A 19,201-nucleotide genomic window follows, 5' to 3' on the forward strand; every position below is an offset into this window, starting at 1 on the left:
TGGTGCTGATAGATGGCATGTCTGTTGGTGCTGATGGCATGTCTGTTGGTGCTGATAGATGGCATGTCTGTTGGTGCTGATGGCATGTCTGTTGGTGCTGATAGATGGCATGTCTGTTGGTGCTGATAGATGGCATGTCTGTTGGTGCTGATAGATGGCATGTCTGTTGGTGCTGATAGATGGCATGTCTGTTGGTGCTGATGGCATGTCTGTTGGTGCTGATAGATGGCATGTCTGTTGGTGCTGATGGCATGTCTGTTGGTGCTGATAGATGGCATGTCTGTTGGTGCTGATGGCATGTCTGTTGGTGCTGATGGCATGTCTGTTGGTGCTGATAGATGGCATGTCTGTTGGTGCTGATGGCATGTCTGTTGGTGCTGATGGCATGTCTGTTGGTGCTGATGGCATGTCTGTTGGTGCTGATAGATGGCATGTCTGTTGGTGCTGATGGCATGTCTGTTGGTGCTGATAGATGGCATGTCTGTTGGTGCTGATGGCATGTCTGTTGGTGCTGATAGATGGCATGTCTGTTGGTGCTGATAGATGGCATGTCTGTTGGTGCTGATAGATGGCATGTCTGTTGGTGCTGATGGCATGTCTGTTGGTGCTGATAGATGGCATGTCTGTTGGTGCTGATGGCATGTCTGTTGGTGCTGATAGATGGCATGTCTGTTGGTGCTGATGGCATGTCTGTTGGTGCTGATAGATGGCATGTCTGTTGGTGCTGATGGCATGTCTGTTGGTGCTGATAGATGGCATGTCTGTTGGTGCTGATAGATGGCATGTCTGTTGGTGCTGATAGATGGCATGTCTGTTGGTGCTGATGGCATGTCTGTTGGTGCTGATGGCATGTCTGTTGGTGCTGATGGCATGTCTGTTGGTGCTGATAGATGGCATGTCTGTTGGTGCTGATAGATGGCATGTCTGTTGGTGCTGATGGCATGTCTGTTGGTGCTGATAGATGGCATGTCTGTTGGTGCTGATGGCATGTCTGTTGGTGCTGATAGATGGCATGTCTGTTGGTGCTGATGGCATGTCTGTTGGTGCTGATGGCATGTCTGTTGGTGCTGATAGATGGCATGTCTGTTGGTGCTGATGGCATGTCTGTTGGTGCTGATAGATGGCATGTCTGTTGGTGCTGATGGCATGTCTGTTGGTGCTGATGGCATGTCTGTTGGTGCTGATGGCATGTCTGTTGGTGCTGATAGATGGCATGTCTGTTGGTGCTGATGGCATGTCTGTTGGTGCTGATAGATGGCATGTCTGTTGGTGCTGATGGCATGTCTGTTGGTGCTGATAGATGGCATGTCTGTTGGTGCTGATAGATGGCATGTCTGTTGGTGCTGATAGATGGCATGTCTGTTGGTGCTGATGGCATGTCTGTTGGTGCTGATGGCATGTCTGTTGGTGCTGATAGATGGCATGTCTGTTGGTGCTGATAGATGGCATGTCTGTTGGTGTTGATGGCATGTCTGTTGGTGCAGATAGATGGCATGTCTGTTGGTGCTGGTGGCATGTCTGTTGGTGCTGATAGATGGCATGTCTGTTGGTGCTGATGGCATGTCTGTTGGTGCTGATAGATGGCATGTCTGTTGGTGCTGATAGATGGCATGTCTGTTGGTGCTGATAGATGGCATGTCTGTTGGTGCTGATAGATGGCATGTCTGTTGGTGCTGATAGATGGCATGTCTGTTGGTGCTGATAGATGGCATGTCTGTTGGTGCTGATAGATGGAATGTCTGTTGGTGCTGGTGGCATGTCTGTTGGTGCTGATGGCATGTCTGTTGGTGCTGATAGATGGCATGTCTGTTGGTGCTGATAGATGGCATGTCTGTTGGTGCTGATAGATGGCATGTCTGTTGGTGCTGATGGCATGTCTGTTGGTGCTGATGGCATGTCTGTTGGTGCTGATAGATGGCATGTCTGTTGGTGCTGATAGATGGCATGTCTGTTGGTGCTGATGTCATGTCTGTTGGTGCTGATAGATGGCATGTCTGTTGGTGCTGATAGATGGCATGTCTGTTGGTGCTGATAGATGTCATGTCTGTTGGTGCTGATAGATGGCATGTCTGTTGGTGCTGATAGATGGCATGTCTGTTGGTGCTGATGGCATGTCTGTTGGTGCTGATAGATGGCATGTCTTTTGGTGCTGATAGATTTCATGTCTGTTGGTGCTGATAGATGGCATGTCTGTTGGTGCTGATGGCATGTCTGTTGGTGCTGATGGTATGTCTGTTGGTGCTGATAGATGGCATGTCTGTTGGTGCTGATAGATGGCATGTCTGTTGGTGCTGATAGATGGCATGTCTGTTGGTGCTGATGGCATGTCTGTTGGTGCTGATAGATGGCATGTCTGTTGGTGCTGATAGATGGCATGTCTGTTGGTGCTGATGGCATGTCTGTTGGTGCTGATGGCATGTCTGTTGGTGCTGATAGATGGCATGTCTGTTGGTGCTGATGGCATGTCTGTTGGTGCTGATGGCATGTCTGTTGGTGCTGATAGATGGCATGTCTGTTGGTGCTGATAGATGGCATGTCTGTTGGTGCTGATAGATTTCATGTCTGTTGGTGCTGATAGATGGCATGTCTGTTGGTGCTGATAGATGGCATGTCTGTTGGTGCTGATGGCATGTCTGTTGGTGCTGATGGCATGTCTGTTGGTGCTGATAGATGGCATGTCTGTTGGTGCTGATAGATGGCATGTCTGTATGTGTTGATAGATGGCATGTCTGTTGGTGCTGATGTCATGTCTGTTGGTGCTGATAGATGGCATGTCTGTTGGTGCTGATAGATGGCATGTCTGTTGGTGCTGATAGATGTCATGTCTGTTGGTGCTGATAGATGGCATGTCTGTTGGTGCTGATAGATGGCATGTCTGTTGGTGCTGATGGCATGTCTGTTGGTGCTGATAGATGGCATGTCTGTTGGTGCTGATAGATTTCATGTCTGTTGGTGCTGATAGATGGCATATCTGTTGGTGCTGATAGATGGCATGTCTGTTGGTGCTGATGGCATGTCTGTTGGTGCTGATGGTATGTCTGTTGGTGCTGATAGATGGCATGTCTGTTGGTGCTGATAGATGGCATGTCTGTTGGTGCTGATAGATGGCATGTCTGTTGGTGCTGATGGCATGTCTGTTGGTGCTGATAGATGGCATGTCTGTTGGTGCTGATAGATGGCATGTCTGTTGGTGCTGATGGCATGTCTGTTGGTGCTGATGGCATGTCTGTTGGTGCTGATGGCATGTCTGTTGGTGCTGATAGATGGCATGTCTGTTGGTGCTGATAGATGGCATGTCTGTTGGTGCTGATAGATGGCATGTCTGTTGGTGCTGATGGCATGTCTGTTGGTGCTGATAGATGGCATGTCTGTTGGTGCTGATAGATTTCATGTCTGTTGGTGCTGATAGATGGCATGTCTGTTGGTGCTGATAGATGGCATGTCTGTTGGTGCTGATGGCATGTCTGTTGGTGCTGATGGCATGTCTGTTGGTGCTGATAGATGGCATGTCTGTTGGTGCTGATAGATGGCATGTCTGTTGGTGTTGATGGCATGTCTGTTGGTGCTGATAGATGGCATGTCTGTTGGTGCTGATGGCATGTCTGTTGGTGCTGATAGATGGCATGTCTGTTGGTGCTGATGGCATGTCTGTTGGTGCTGATGTCATGTCTGTTGGTGCTGATGGCATGTCTGTTGGTGCTGATAGATGGCATGTCTGTTGGTGCTGATAGATGGCATGTCTGTTGGTGCTGATAGATGGCATGTCTGTTGGTGCTGATAGATGGCATGTCTGTTGGTGCTGATAGATGGCATGTCTGTTGGTGCTGATGGCATGTCTGTTGGTGCTGATAGATGGCATGTCTGTTGGTGCTGATGGCATGTCTGTTGGTGCTGATAGATGGCATGTCTGTTGGTGCTGATGGCATGTCTGTTGGTGCTGATAGATGGCATGTCTGTTGGTGCTGATAGATGGCATGTCTGTTGGTGCTGATAGATGGCATGTCTGTTGGTGCTGATAGATGGCATGTCTGTTGGTGCTGATGGCATGTCTGTTGGTGCTGATGGCATGTCTGTTGGTGCTGATAGATGGCATGTCTGTTGGTGCTGATAGATGGCATGTCTGTTGGTGCTGATAGATGGCATGTCTGTTGGTGCTGATAGATGGCATGTCTGTTGGTGCTGATAGATGGCATGTCTGTTGGTGCTGATGTCATGTCTGTTGGTGCTGATAGATGGCATGTCTGTTGGTGCTGATAGATGGCATGTCTGTTGGTGCTGATAGATGGCATGTCTGTTGGTGCAGATAGATGGCATGTCTGTTGGTGCTGATAGATGGCATGTCTGTTGGTGCTGATAGATGGCATGTCTGTTGGTGCTGATAGATGGCATGTCTGTTGGTGCTGATAGATGGCATGTCTGTTGGTGCTGATAGATGGCATGTCTGTTGGTGCTGATGGCATGTCTGTTGGTGCTGATAGATGGCATGTCTGTTGGTGCTGATAGATGGAATGTCTGTTGGTGCTGATGGCATGTCTGTTGGTGCTGATGGCATGTCTGTTGGTGCTGATAGATGGCATGTCTGTTGGTGCTGATAGATGGCATGTCTGTTGGTGCTGATAGATGGCATGTCTGTTGGTGCTGGTGGCATGTCTGTTGGTGCTGATAGATGGCATGTCTGTTTGTGCTGATAGATGGCATGTCTGTTGGTGCTGATAGATGGCATGTCTGTTGGTGCTGATGGCATGTCTGTTGGTGCTGATGGCATGTCTGTTGGTGCTGATAGATGGCATGTCTGTTGGTGCTGATGGCATGTCTGTTGGTGCTGATAGATGGCATGTCTGTTGGTGCTGATAGATGGCATGTCTGTTGGTGCTGATGGCATGTCTGTTGGTGCTGATAGATGGCATGTCTGTTGGTGCTGATAGATGGCATGTCTGTTGGTGCTGATGGCATGTCTGTTGGTGCTGATAGATGGCATGTCTGTTGGTGCTGATGGCATGTCTGTTGGTGCTGATGGCATGTCTGTTGGTGCTGATGGCATGTCTGTTGGTGCTGATGGCATGTCTGTTGGTGCTGATGGCATGTCTGTTGGTGCTGATAGATGGCATGTCTGTTGGTGCTGATAGATGGCATGTCTGTTGGTGCTGATGGCATGTCTGTTGGTGCTGATAGATGGCATGTCTGTTGGTGCTGATGTCATGTCTGTTGGTGCTGATGTCATGTCTGTTGGTGCTGATGGCATGTCTGTTGGTGCTGATAGATGGCATGTCTGTTGGTGCTGATAGATGGCATGTCTGTTGGTGCTGATGGCATGTCTGTTGGTGCTGATGGCATGTCTGTTGGTGCTGATAGATGGCATGTCTGTTGGTGCTGATGGCATGTCTGTTGGTGCAGATAGATGTCATGTCTGTTGGTGCTGATGGCATGTCTGTTGGTGCTGATAGATGGCATGTCTGTTGGTGCTGATAGATGGCATGTCTGTTGGTGCTGATAGATGGCATGTCTGTTGGTGCTGATGGCATGTCTGTTGGTGCTGATGGCATGTCTGTTGGTGCTGATGGCATGTCTGTTGGTGCTGATAGATGGCATGTCTGTTGGTGCTGATGGCATGTCTGTTGGTGCTGATAGATGTCATGTCTGTTGGTGCTGATGGTCCAAACTTAATTAGTGTGTCTTTGGTCAAAACTTAATTAGTGTGTCTCTGGTCCAAACTTAATTACTGTCTCTGGTCCAAACTTAATTAGTTTAACATTGTCTCTGGTCCAAACTTAATTAGTGTGTCTCTGTTCGAAACTTAATTAGTGTGTCTCTGGTCCAAACTTAATTAGTGTGTCTCTGGTCCAAACTTAATTAGTGTGTCTCTGGTCCAAACTTAATTAGTGTGTCTCTGGTCCAAACTTAATTAGTGTAACACTGTCTCTGGTCCAAACTTAATTAGTGTGTCTCTGGTCCAAACTTAATTAGTGTGTCTCTGGTCCAAACTTAATTAGTGTAACACTGTCTCTGGTCCAAACTTAATTAGTGTGTCTCTGGTCCAAACTTAATTAGTGTGTCTCTGGTCCAAACTTAATTAGTGTGTGTCTGGTCCAAACATAATTAGTGTGTCTCTGGTCCAAACTTAATTAGTGTAACACTGTCTCTGGTCCAAACTTAATTAGTGTGTCTCTGGTCCAAACTTAATTAGTGTGTCTCTGGTCCAAACATAATTAGTGTCTCTGGTCCAAACTTAATTAGCGTAACACTGTCTCTGGTCCAAACTTAATTAGTGTGTCTCTGGTCCAAACTTAATTAGTGTGTCTCTGGTCCAAACTTAATTGGTGTGTCTCTTGTCCAAACTTAATTAGTGTGTCTCTGGTCCAAACTTAATTAGTGTAAGATTCTCTCTGGTCCGACCTTAATTAGTGTGTCTCTGGTCCAACCTTAATTAGTGTTTCACTGGTCAAAACTTAATTAGTTTGTCTCTGGTCCAAACTTAATTAGTGTGTCCCTGTTCTAAAACTTAATTAGTGTGTCTCTGGTCCAAACTTAATTAGTGTGTCTCTGGTCCAAACTTAATTAGTGTGTCTCTGATCCAAACTTAATAAGTGTGTCTCTGGTCCAAACTTAATTAGTGTGTCTCTGATCCAAACTTAATTAGTGTGTCTCTGGTCCAAACTTAATTAGTATAACATTGTTTCTGGTCCAAACTTAATTAGTGTGTCTCAGGTCCAAACTTAATTAGTGTGTCTCTGGTCAAAACTTAATTAGTGTGTCTCTGGTCCAAACTTAATTAGTGTGTCTCTGGTCAAAACTTAATTAGTGTGTCTCAGGTCCAAACTTAATTAGTGTGTCTCTGGTCCGACCTTAATTAGTGTGTCTCTGGTCCAAACTTAATTAGTGTGTCTCTGGTCCAAACTTAATTAGTGTGTCTCTGGTCTAAACTTAATTAGTGTGTCTCTGGTCCAAACTTAATTAGTGTGTCTGTGGTCCAACTTAATTAGTGTGTCTCTGGTCCGAACTTAATTAGTGTGTCTCTGGTCCAAACTTAATTAGTGTGTCTCTGGTCCTAACTTAGTGTAACATTGATTTGCTCTTGTGTGCTTAGGGCAAGCTTCTTCTATAGCTTCAGCAGGACACACATCTTTGCTGACCTCTGACCCCACCTCACCAGAAGAATTATCATCTACTAATGAGAGATATTTGTCTCATAAATTTGAACAGTTTTGTGGTGCTTTTTACAGTTTAATGGCTCCAGGTAAATGATTGGTTCAATAGTTGAGCCAACGTTGAGTTGAAATAACTTTTCAAGTCTGAGTTTTTCTTTAGAAGATTTTATTTAGTTCTTAATTACTTTTCAAATCTTGAGTTTTTCTTTAGAAGATTTTATTTAGTTCTTAATTACTTTTCAAATCTTGAGTTTTTCTTTAGAAGATTTTATTTAGTTCTTAATGGCTGTATGTTGGCTGTGGCAAATTTTGTCACTCAATTTTAAGACACTTGTAATGCAGCCAGTTGGTGTTAGCTTCATAAGAATGAATTACTAAACAGTGGTACAAGAAAATGCATTAGTTACTTATAAAATCTAATACACATTTTGAATGAAAATTAGTTTTATTTTCAGGGGATATTTTTTTTTCTTACAATTTGTATGATGTCAAGACTATAGACTACTTGACCATGTTTATTTTCAGGGGATATTTTTTTTTTTTTACACTTTGTATGATGTCAAGACTATAGACTACTTGACCATGTTTATTTTCAGGGGATATTTTTTTTTTTTTTACACTTTGTATGATGTCAAGACTATAGACTACTTGACCATGTTTATTTTCAGGGGATATTTTTTTTTTTTTTACAATTTGTATGATGTCAAGACTATAGACTACTTGACCATGTTTATTTTCAGGGGATATTTTTTTTTTTTTTACACTTTGTATGATGTCAAGACTATAGACTACTTGACCATGTTTATTTTCAGGGGATACTTTTTTTTTTTTTACAATTTGTATGATGTCAAGACTATAGACTACTTGACCATGTTAAGCACATGAAACAGCAAATAGGTTGGGATGGAAATCTGAAAAAACATCAGCCATTTTGAACTTTTAAAAAAAGCTAAGGCTTATACTTCTGTAAATATTAAAACTTTTGTCATACAACTTTTTGATAAAGCTAATTGTAACCTTTGGGTGTTTCCAATATATATATATATATATATATATATATATATATATATATATATATATATATATATATATATATGTGTGTGTGTGTGTGTGTATGTAACGGTCAAAGCCTGAAGTGCAGCCAAAGCACACATTGGCCAGCCAATGTGCTCATTGGCCGGCTCTCTTGGCCAAAGCCCGAAGAGCAATGCGACATGGACCAAAAGGGCCGTCAGACCAAGAGACAGACATACCAGATGGCTGCCAAAATATTTCTGAACTAAAGGAAATGTGGCCTGAAATTAAACTAGTTTACAGAAAACCAAGGCATAGCCAAAGTCAAGGTTCAGAAGAACGTGCCAACCAAGATGTTGAAAGTATGGAGATGACATGGATGCAAACAAATGAATCAGCTCATTGGGCTGAGAGTCTCAAATTCATTCAATTTATGAAAAACCTTTCTTTTGATCAAGGAATCCAACAATCGCCATACGAAGCCTTGTTTGGATGCAAAGCAAAAGTGGGACTTAACACTTCAAATCTACCAAGAGAGGCTCTCGATAATTTAGTTACTGAGGAAGATCTTGAACAAGGAATGGAGTTTGCCAAAAATGCAAAGACATACTCAGCTAACACATCTGCTGCCGTGGCGAAACGTCCAGATCAGTTGCGTGACAATAACATGGCCAACGGATTATGTGTCGTTTGTGAAAAATATTGTAGTGCAGCCCATTCTTGTGGATCCTATGGCAACGATATCCATGCAATATGCAGAATAGCCAATGAAGCAGATGAAGGGTAAGGAGGGAACATTACTTGCAGATTTTATGTCACAATAAACAAGAAATCATAGACAACAGTTTAACAGCTCATACTAGCTTGCAAACTCCATGTGCTAAGATGCTAACAAAATCAGATACAAATTTTAAACAAGCTGAAGTGGGTGACAATGTACGCATCCGTATACCAGATGTTGACAGAGTGCGGTGATCCCCAAAGCGTCATTGCAATTGTCATGAGCGTCGATGGCGCTTTCTACAAGCTAGGAACGAAACATGGTGTTCTAAAACAACTGTATGCTAGAAGTGAGTTTTCAATTCTTCACGAAAAACTGCTCTCAATGTTGTCCGTTGGTACTGAGAAAAAATCACTTCGAACAATCGCATCTTACAATCACTTACATTTACTGCAATTGCACAACCAAATGTACAACAAATCGCTGCAAGCGTAAAAATAAGAAGCTACTATGTAATTCTAAATGCCATAAAAGTTCAGCTTGTTGTGATACTATTGATTGAGTCTATAGTACAGGAAAATAATTTGAATGTTTCTGTCATTTACTTTAATTAATTATCAATAAAGCCTTAATTTCATGATCCTTACGGTATAAAAAAAATACCCAAAATCTGCTCATCATCTTCTGATTTGGACTTGGCCGGTCCACCATAGCCAGTCCGCTGACTTGCTGGCAAAGGCCATAATCAAGAGCCATTTCAGACTTTGGCCAAAATCAAGTAAAATTTTTTGGACTTTGACCGGTCATATAGATATATATATATATACATACATATATGTATATATATATATATATATATATATATATATATATATATATATATATATATATATATATATATATATATATATATATATATATATATATACATACATACATATATGTATATTTATACATATATTTATATTTATACATATATATATATATACATACATATATGTATATTTATACATATATATATATATATATATATATATATATATATACATACATATATGTATATATATACATATATATACATACATATATAATAATATATACATACATATATAACAATTATATTCATACATACACAAAATAATATAAACATACAAATATATATTAATGTATACATACATATACATATACTAGCTGCATACGGTGAATCTTTTTTAAATGTACCAACTTTAGGAACAGAACAAACACTCAGTCAAACACAATACAAACACAACGCAATACACAAACACAAATACAAACACAAAAGAGAATGCAAACAAAAAAAACAAACACAAATCAAATGTAACAAACTCAAACAAAAGTGCAAAAAAAACACAAACGGAAACACAAACCCAAATGCAAACAGGCAAATCCGAATAGAAAACACAATAGAAAATGCAAACTCAAACCAAAACGCAAAAACAAATGCAAACACAAAAGAAAATGCAAATACATACACAAGTACAAACTCAAAAGTTTCTAGTATCTATAATATTGACCGAATGACACACTACCTAGCCGCTTATATATACAGGCCTACATATATACATATATATATATATTTATGTATATATATTTATATATATATGTATATATATGTATATATATATATATATATATATATATTGGTAAACTGTCTCACTAAATTTTAAAATGAATTATTTTGAACCATTAAAACCATTTAGTAATTTAACCTATTTCTTTGCAAAGTGTATCCATTATGCAACAACAACTCTCACAAAAATATGCACTTACTCATCGTGTTTTAAAAACGTCTTTATCTCATTTTTACCATCCAAAAATTGTGTAACCAGTAGCTTCATATTTGGTGAGATGGCCAAAAGTATCTTTACAAGGAGGTTTGGTGTGTGGAAAGATTTCCCTTGTTTCTGATGTTTTGTTTAGCATTTAAGTTATTAATTTTAAATACATTCCTTTTTATAGCTGTGTCTTCATTATGTCTTATAATAATGAAGTGAAGAAATGGCTTTTGAATTGGCTTAGTACAAAACTTTTTAAAGTGAACTGTTTGGGCACCACAATTAGACAATTGAAAGAGGGACAACAAGTCAAGGAAGTGGTTTGAAGGTTTATGTCACACTACAGATCCTGGGGTTTTTTTTTCAATGGCCCAGTGCGTGTTAGTTACTACAGCTGAGGTAGATCTGCTTTTTTTTACTTTCTTGTATACCAAGTATAGAGGTAGTATTGTAATGGTGCAACAAAAAAAAATTGCCATTTTTACAAATTTCAATGTTTTACTCCTCCTTGAGTGTGAAAAACATAGTTTTGCAATTTTGTCCCTATGTCTGTGTGTGTGTATGTCTGTAAACACGATAATCAACTAGGTTAATGAAATTTCATATATAAGTATTATATAAAGTTTTTAGTTCTGTATCAACTTTTCAGTGATTTCTGGTAACTGGAAGTGGTACTTATTCTACTTTCAATTTTTCAAAAGCCTATAGCTTTAGTACTATTTCAGATAGATAAATGAAATTTCACATATAAGTAAAAGATCTAATTCTCAGCCTTCTGTTAAATTTTGAGTAATTTCCGGACGGGAAGTAGTAATTTACGCTATTTCCAACTTCTATTCTATTCTATTCTAAAAAGTTTAAGTAATTAAAAATGGATTTAAAAAATCATGTCTTTATCCCGAGTTGCCATCCCCCGTAGTGTTATATAAGAATATTCGAGGAAAGTTTAGGGAAGATCACTCCCGGTTTATCTTTTCCCAAAACCACCAGTATATTTAGGTGCAAAAAAATGTATTTTGCTGTTTTTGGTCAGATTTAGGTTCCCCTAAAAGAAACAAACAAATTGCTTCACTTCACCCAACTTTCAATTCAATCTATAAAAAAAACTAGTTCTGGTGAGTTTTTAAGATATCATAGATATACATCTGTAGAGAGTGACTAAAATTTTTTCTGTCATTCATTAGAGAGAAATTTTCCATCCTTCAAAATCCAATTTTTTATTATCTCTCAATGTTTCTAAGCATATATGTAAAGTTGCCATCTGTTAGTTCATGGGGCAGATGAAGTAGAGTTCATCTGTTTCTGTGAACTCTGTACCAGGTGAAATAGTTTCTCTAGTTGCTCTTTTATACACAGTTATAACAATGGAATGTTGTATAATTTTATACACAGTTATATCAATGGAATGTTGTATAATTTTATACACAGTTATATCAATGGAATGTTGTATAATTTTATACACAGTTATATCAATGGAATGTTGTATAATTTTATACACAGTTATATCAATGGAATGTTGTATAATTTTATACACAGTTATATCAATGGAATAATTTCACAATGGGAATCAGGTAAGAGGTGTGCTAGGTGATTTCCACTCAAAATAAAATATGTGTATTTTCTTTAACAACATCCAACCCATCCCAAAATAAAATATGTGTATTTTCTTTAACAACATCCAACCCATCCCAAAATAAAATATGTGTATTTTCTTTAACAACTTCCAACCCATCCCAAAATAAAATGTGTATTTTCTTTAACAACTTCCAACCCATCCCAAAATAAAATGTGTATTTTCTTTAACAACTTCCAACCCATCCCAAAATAAAATGTATTTAATCCGTTTAGCATCTTCCAACCCATCCCAAAATAAATCCTATGGTGAAATTGGAGAGAGCTCAGGTGAAGAAGATGATGATGACATAGACAGTGATGATGAAAGATTTAGAACAGACCCTGAAGAGGTACTACTTCATTTTGTATTGATTTATTTTATACAACATCATGACCCCACGTACAATGACCAACAGATGACCCCACATACAATGACCAACAGATGACCACACATACAATGACCAACAGATGACCACACATACAATGACCAACAGATGACCCCACATACAACATAAAATGACCAACAGATGACCCCACATACAATGACCAACAGATGACCCCACATACAATGACCAACAGATGACCACACATACAATGACCAACAGATGACCCCACATACAATGACCAACAGATGACCCCACATACAATGACCAACAGATGACCCCACATACAATGACCAACAGATGACCCCACATACAATGACCAACAGATGACCCCACATACAATGACCAACAGATGACCCCACATACAATGACCAACAGATGACCCCACATACAATGACCAACAGATGACCCCACATACAATGACCAACAGATGACCCCACATACAATGACCAACAGATGACCCCACATACAATGACCAACAGATGACCCCACATACAATGACCAACAGATGACCCCACATACAACATACAATGACCAACAGATGACCCCACATACAATGACCAACAGATGACCCCACATACAATGACCAACAGATGACCCCACATACAACATACAATGACCAACAGATGACCCCACATACAATGACCAACAGATGACCCCACATACAATGACCAACAGATGACCCCACATACAATGACCAACAGATGACCCCACATACAATGACCAACAGATGACCCCACATACAATGACCAACATCATGACCCCACATACAATGACCAACAGATGACCCCACATACAATGACCAACAGATGACCACACATACAATGACCAACAGATGACCACACATACAATGACCAACAGATGACCCCACATACAATGACCAACAGATGACCCCACATACAATGACCAACAGATGACCCCACATACAATGACCAACAGATGACCCCACATACAATGACCAACAGATGACCCCACATACAATGACCAACAGATGACCCCACGTACAATGACCAACAGATGACCACACGTACAATGACCAACAGATGACCACACATACAATGACCAACAGATGACCCCACATACAATGACCAACAGATGACCCCACATACAATGACCAACATCATGACCCCACATACAATGACCAACAGATGACCCCACATACAATGACCAACAGATGACCCCACATACAATGACCAACAGATGACCACACATACAATGACCAACAGATGACCACACATACAATGACCAACAGATGACCCCACATACAACATAAAATGACCAACAGATGACCCCACATACAATGACCAACAGATGACCCCACATACAATGACCAACAGATGACCCCACATACAATGACCAACAGATGACCCCACATACAATGACCAACAGATGACCCCACATACAATGACCAACAGATGACCCCACATACAATGACCAACAGATGACCCCACATACAATGACCAACAGATGACCCCACGTACAATGACCAACAGATGACCACACATACAATGACCAACAGATGACCCCACATACAACATACAATGACCAACAGATGACCCCACATACAATGACCAACAGATGACCCCACATACAATGACCAACAGATGACCCCACATACAATGACCAACAGATGACCCCACATACAATGACCAACAGATGACCCCACATACAATGACCAACAGATGACCCCACATACAACATACAATGACCAACAGATGACCCCACATACAATGACCAACAGATGACCCCACATACAATGACCAACAGATGACCCCACATACAATGACCAACAGATGACCCCACATACAACATACAATGACCAACAGATGACCCCACATACAATGACCAACAGATGACCCCACATACAATGACCAACAGATGACCCCACATACAATGACCAACAGATGACCCCACATACAATGACCAACAGATGACCCCACATACAATGACCAACAGATGACCACACATACAATGACCAACAGATGACCCCACATACAATGACCAACAGATGACCCCACATACAATGACCAACATCATGACCCCACATACAATGACCAACAGATGACCCCACATACAATGACCAACAGATGACCCCACATACAACATACAATGACCAACAGATGACCCCACATACAATGACCAACAGATGACCCCACATACAATGACCAACAGATGACCCCACATACAATGACCAACAGATGACCCCACATACAATGACCAACAGATGACCCCACATACAATGACCAACAGATGACCCCACATACAATGACCAACAGATGACCACACATACAATGACCAACAGATGACCCCACATACAACATACAATGACCAACAGATGACCCCACATACAATGACCAACAGATGACCCCACATACAATGACCAACAGATGACCCCACATACAATGACCAACAGATGACCCCACGTACAATGACCAACAGATGACCCCACATACAATGACCAACAGATGACCCCACATACAATGACCAACAGATGACCACACATACAATGACCAACAGATGACCCCACATACAATGACCAACATCATGACCCCACATACAATGACCAACAGATGACCCCACATACAATGACCAACAGATGACCCCACATACAACATACAATGACCAACAGATGACCCCACATACAATGACCAACAGATGACCCCACATACAATGACCAACAGATGACCCCACATACAATGACCAACAGATGACCCCACATACAATGACCAACAGATGACCCCACATACAATGACCAACAGATGACCCCACATACAATGACCAACAGATGACCACACATACAATGACCAACAGATGACCCCACATACAATGACCAACAGATGACCCCACATACAATGACCAACAGATGACCCCACATACAATGACCAACAGATGACCCCACATACAATGACCAACAGATGACCCCACATACAATGACCAACAGATGACCCCACATACAATGACCAACAGATGACCACACATACAATGACCAACAGATGACCCCACATACAACATACAATGACCAACAGATGACCACACATACAATGACCAACAGATGACCCCACATACAATGACCAACAGATGACCCCACATACAATGACCAACAGATGACCCCACATACAATGACCAACAGATGACCCCACGTACAATGACCAACAGATGACCCCACATACAACATACAATGACCAACAGATGACCCCACATACAATGACCAACAGATGACCCCACATACAATGACCAACAGATGACCCCACATACAATGACCAACAGATGACCCCACATACAATGACCAACAGATGACCCCACATACAATGACCAACAGATGACCACACATACAATGACCAACAGATGACCCCACATACAATGACCAACAGATGACCCCACATACAACATACAATGACCAACAGATGACCCCACATACAATGACCAACAGATGACCCCACATACAATGACCAACAGATGACCCCACATACAATGACCAACAGATGACCACACATACAATGACCAACAGATGACCCCACATACAACATACAATGACCAACAGATGACCCCACATACAATGACCAACAGATGACCCCACATACAATGACCAACAGATGACCCCACATACAATGACCAACAGATGACCCCACATACAATGACCAACAGATGACCCCACATACAACATACAATGACCAACAGATGACCACACATACAATGACCAACAGATGACCACACATACAACATACAATGACCAACAGATGACCCCACATACAATGACCAACAGATGACCCCACATACAATGACCAACAGATGACCCCACATACAATGACCAACAGATGACCCCACATACAATGACCAACAGATGACCCCACATACAATGACCAACAGATGACCCCACATACAATGACCAACAGATGACCCCACATACAATGACCAACAGATGACCCCACATACAATGACCAACAGATGACCCCACATACAATGACCAACAGATGACCCCACATACAATGACCAACAGATGACCCCACATACAATGACCAACAGATGACCCCACATACAATGACCAACAGATGACCCCACATACAATGACCAACAGATGACCCCACATACAATGACCAACAGATGACCCCACATACAATGATCAACAGATGACCCCACATACAATGACCAACAGATGACCCCACATACAATGACCAACAGATGACCACACATACAATGACCAACAGATGACCCCACATACAATGACCAACATCATGACCCCACATACAATGACCAACAGATGACCCCACATACAATGACCAACAGATGACCCCACATACAACATACAATGACCAACAGATGACCCCACATACAATGACCAACAGATGACCCCACATACAATGACCAACAGATGACCCCACATACAATGACCAACAGATGACCCCACATACAATGACCAACAGATGACCCCACATACAATGACCAACAGATGACCCCACATACAATGACCAACAGATGACCCCACATACAATGACCAACAGATGACCCCACATACAATGACCAACAGATGACCCCACATACAATGACCAACAGATGACCCCACATACAATGACCAACAGATGACCCCACATACAATGACCAACAGATGACCCCACATACAATGACCAACAGATGACCACACATACAATGACCAACAGATGACCCCACATACAATGACCAACATCATGACCCCACATACAATGACCAACAGATGACCCCACATACAATGACCAACAGATGACCCCACATACAATGACCAACAGATGACCCCACATACAATGACCAACAGATGACCCCACATACAATGACCAACAGATGACCCCACATACAATGACCAACATCATGACCCCACATACAATGACCAACAGATGACCCCACATACAATGACCAACAGATGACCCCACATACAATGACCAACAGATGACCACACATACAATGACCAACAGATGACCCCACATACAACATACAATGACCAACAGATGACCACACATACAATGACCAACAGATGACCCCACATACAATGACCAACAGATGACCCCACATACAATGACCAACAGATGACCCCACATACAATGACCAACAGATGACCCCACGTACAATGACCAACAGATGACCCCACATACAACATACAATGACCAACAGATGACCCCACATACAATGACCAACAGATGACCCCACATACAATGACCAACAGATGACCCCACATACAACATACAATGACCAACAGATGACCCCACATACAATGACCAACAGATGACCCCACATACAACATACAATGACCAACAGATGACCCCACATACAATGACCAACAGATGACCCCACATACAATGACCAACAGATGACCACACATACAATGACCAACAGATGACCCCACATACAACATACAATGACCAACAGATGACCCCACATACAATGACCAACAGATGACCCCACATACAATGACCAACAGATGACCCCACATACAACATACAATGACCAACAGATGACCCCACATACAATGACCAACAGATGACCCCACATACAATGACCAACAGATGACCCCACATACAATGACCAACAGATGACCCCACATACAATGACCAACAGATGACCCCACATACAATGACCAACAGATGACCCCACATACAATGACCAACAGATGACCCCACATACAATGACCAACAGATGACCCCACATACCATGACCAACAGATGACCCCACATACAATGACCAACAGATGACCCCACATACAATGACCAACAGATGACCCCACATACAACATACAATGACCAACAGATGACCCCACATACAATGACCAACAGATGACCCCACATACAATGACCAACAGATGACCCCACATACAATGACCAACAGATGACCCCACATACAATGACCAACAGATGACCCCACATACAATGACCAACAGATGACCACACATACAATGACCAACAGATGACCCCACATACAATGACCAACAGATGACCCCACATACAATGACCAACAGATGACCCCACATACAATGACCAACAGATGACCCCACATACAATGACCAACAGATGACCCCACATACAATGACCAACAGATGACCCCACATACAATGACCAACAGATGACCCTACCAACAATTTTTTTCCCCAGACAGATGATGAAGTACCAGATCCAAGAGAAACAAGAACGTTTGAAGACTTACGCATGTATGATCAGTTTTTCCCTGAACTTCTACATTTGGAGGTAATTTAATTGATTTGAGTTAGTTACACCAAAAAAAATTAGGATTTATATTAAGTACTTAGGGGTCTACGACAAATCCCCGAAAGACACTTGCCCAAATGCCGTTTGCCCGAAGGCCGATTTCCCAAATGGACACTTGCCCGAATGCGACAAATGCCCAAATGGACACTTGTCCGAAGGCCGTTTGCCCGAAAAATGTTAACATTATATTTTACCAAATAATCATTCGTAATCAATTTAAATTTGAAATGTTGATAAACAAAACATATTTACGCAAAAAGAAAGAATATATATATATATTACCCCTCAGAAATTCTTAATT

At 41.4% G+C, this 19,201-nt stretch overlaps 1 protein-coding gene across 6 annotated transcripts in view; it reads left to right on the forward strand.

Annotated features, from left to right (window-relative positions):
* The window catches only part of LOC131953133 (cytosolic carboxypeptidase 1), a 102,207-nt gene that overhangs the window by 45,093 nt on the left and 37,913 nt on the right, over positions 1 to 19,201 (forward strand). For 5 of the 6 annotated variants that reach the window (XM_059316168.1, XM_059316205.1, XM_059316196.1 and 2 more), the window contains 3 exons: positions 7,085 to 7,234; positions 12,525 to 12,640; positions 18,787 to 18,879. In XM_059316168.1, the coding sequence (XP_059172151.1) occupies positions 7,085 to 7,234; positions 12,525 to 12,640; positions 18,787 to 18,879 (359 nt within the window). The remainder of the gene's footprint in view (positions 1 to 7,084; positions 7,235 to 12,524; positions 12,641 to 18,786; positions 18,880 to 19,201) is intronic. The other variant, XM_059316214.1, reaches the window with a different exon arrangement.

Source organism: Physella acuta, unplaced genomic scaffold (assembly GCF_028476545.2).
Source record: "Physella acuta isolate Inbredline_101_S28 unplaced genomic scaffold, ASM2847654v3 ptg000075l, whole genome shotgun sequence".
NCBI lineage: Eukaryota > Metazoa > Mollusca > Gastropoda > Physidae > Physella > Physella acuta.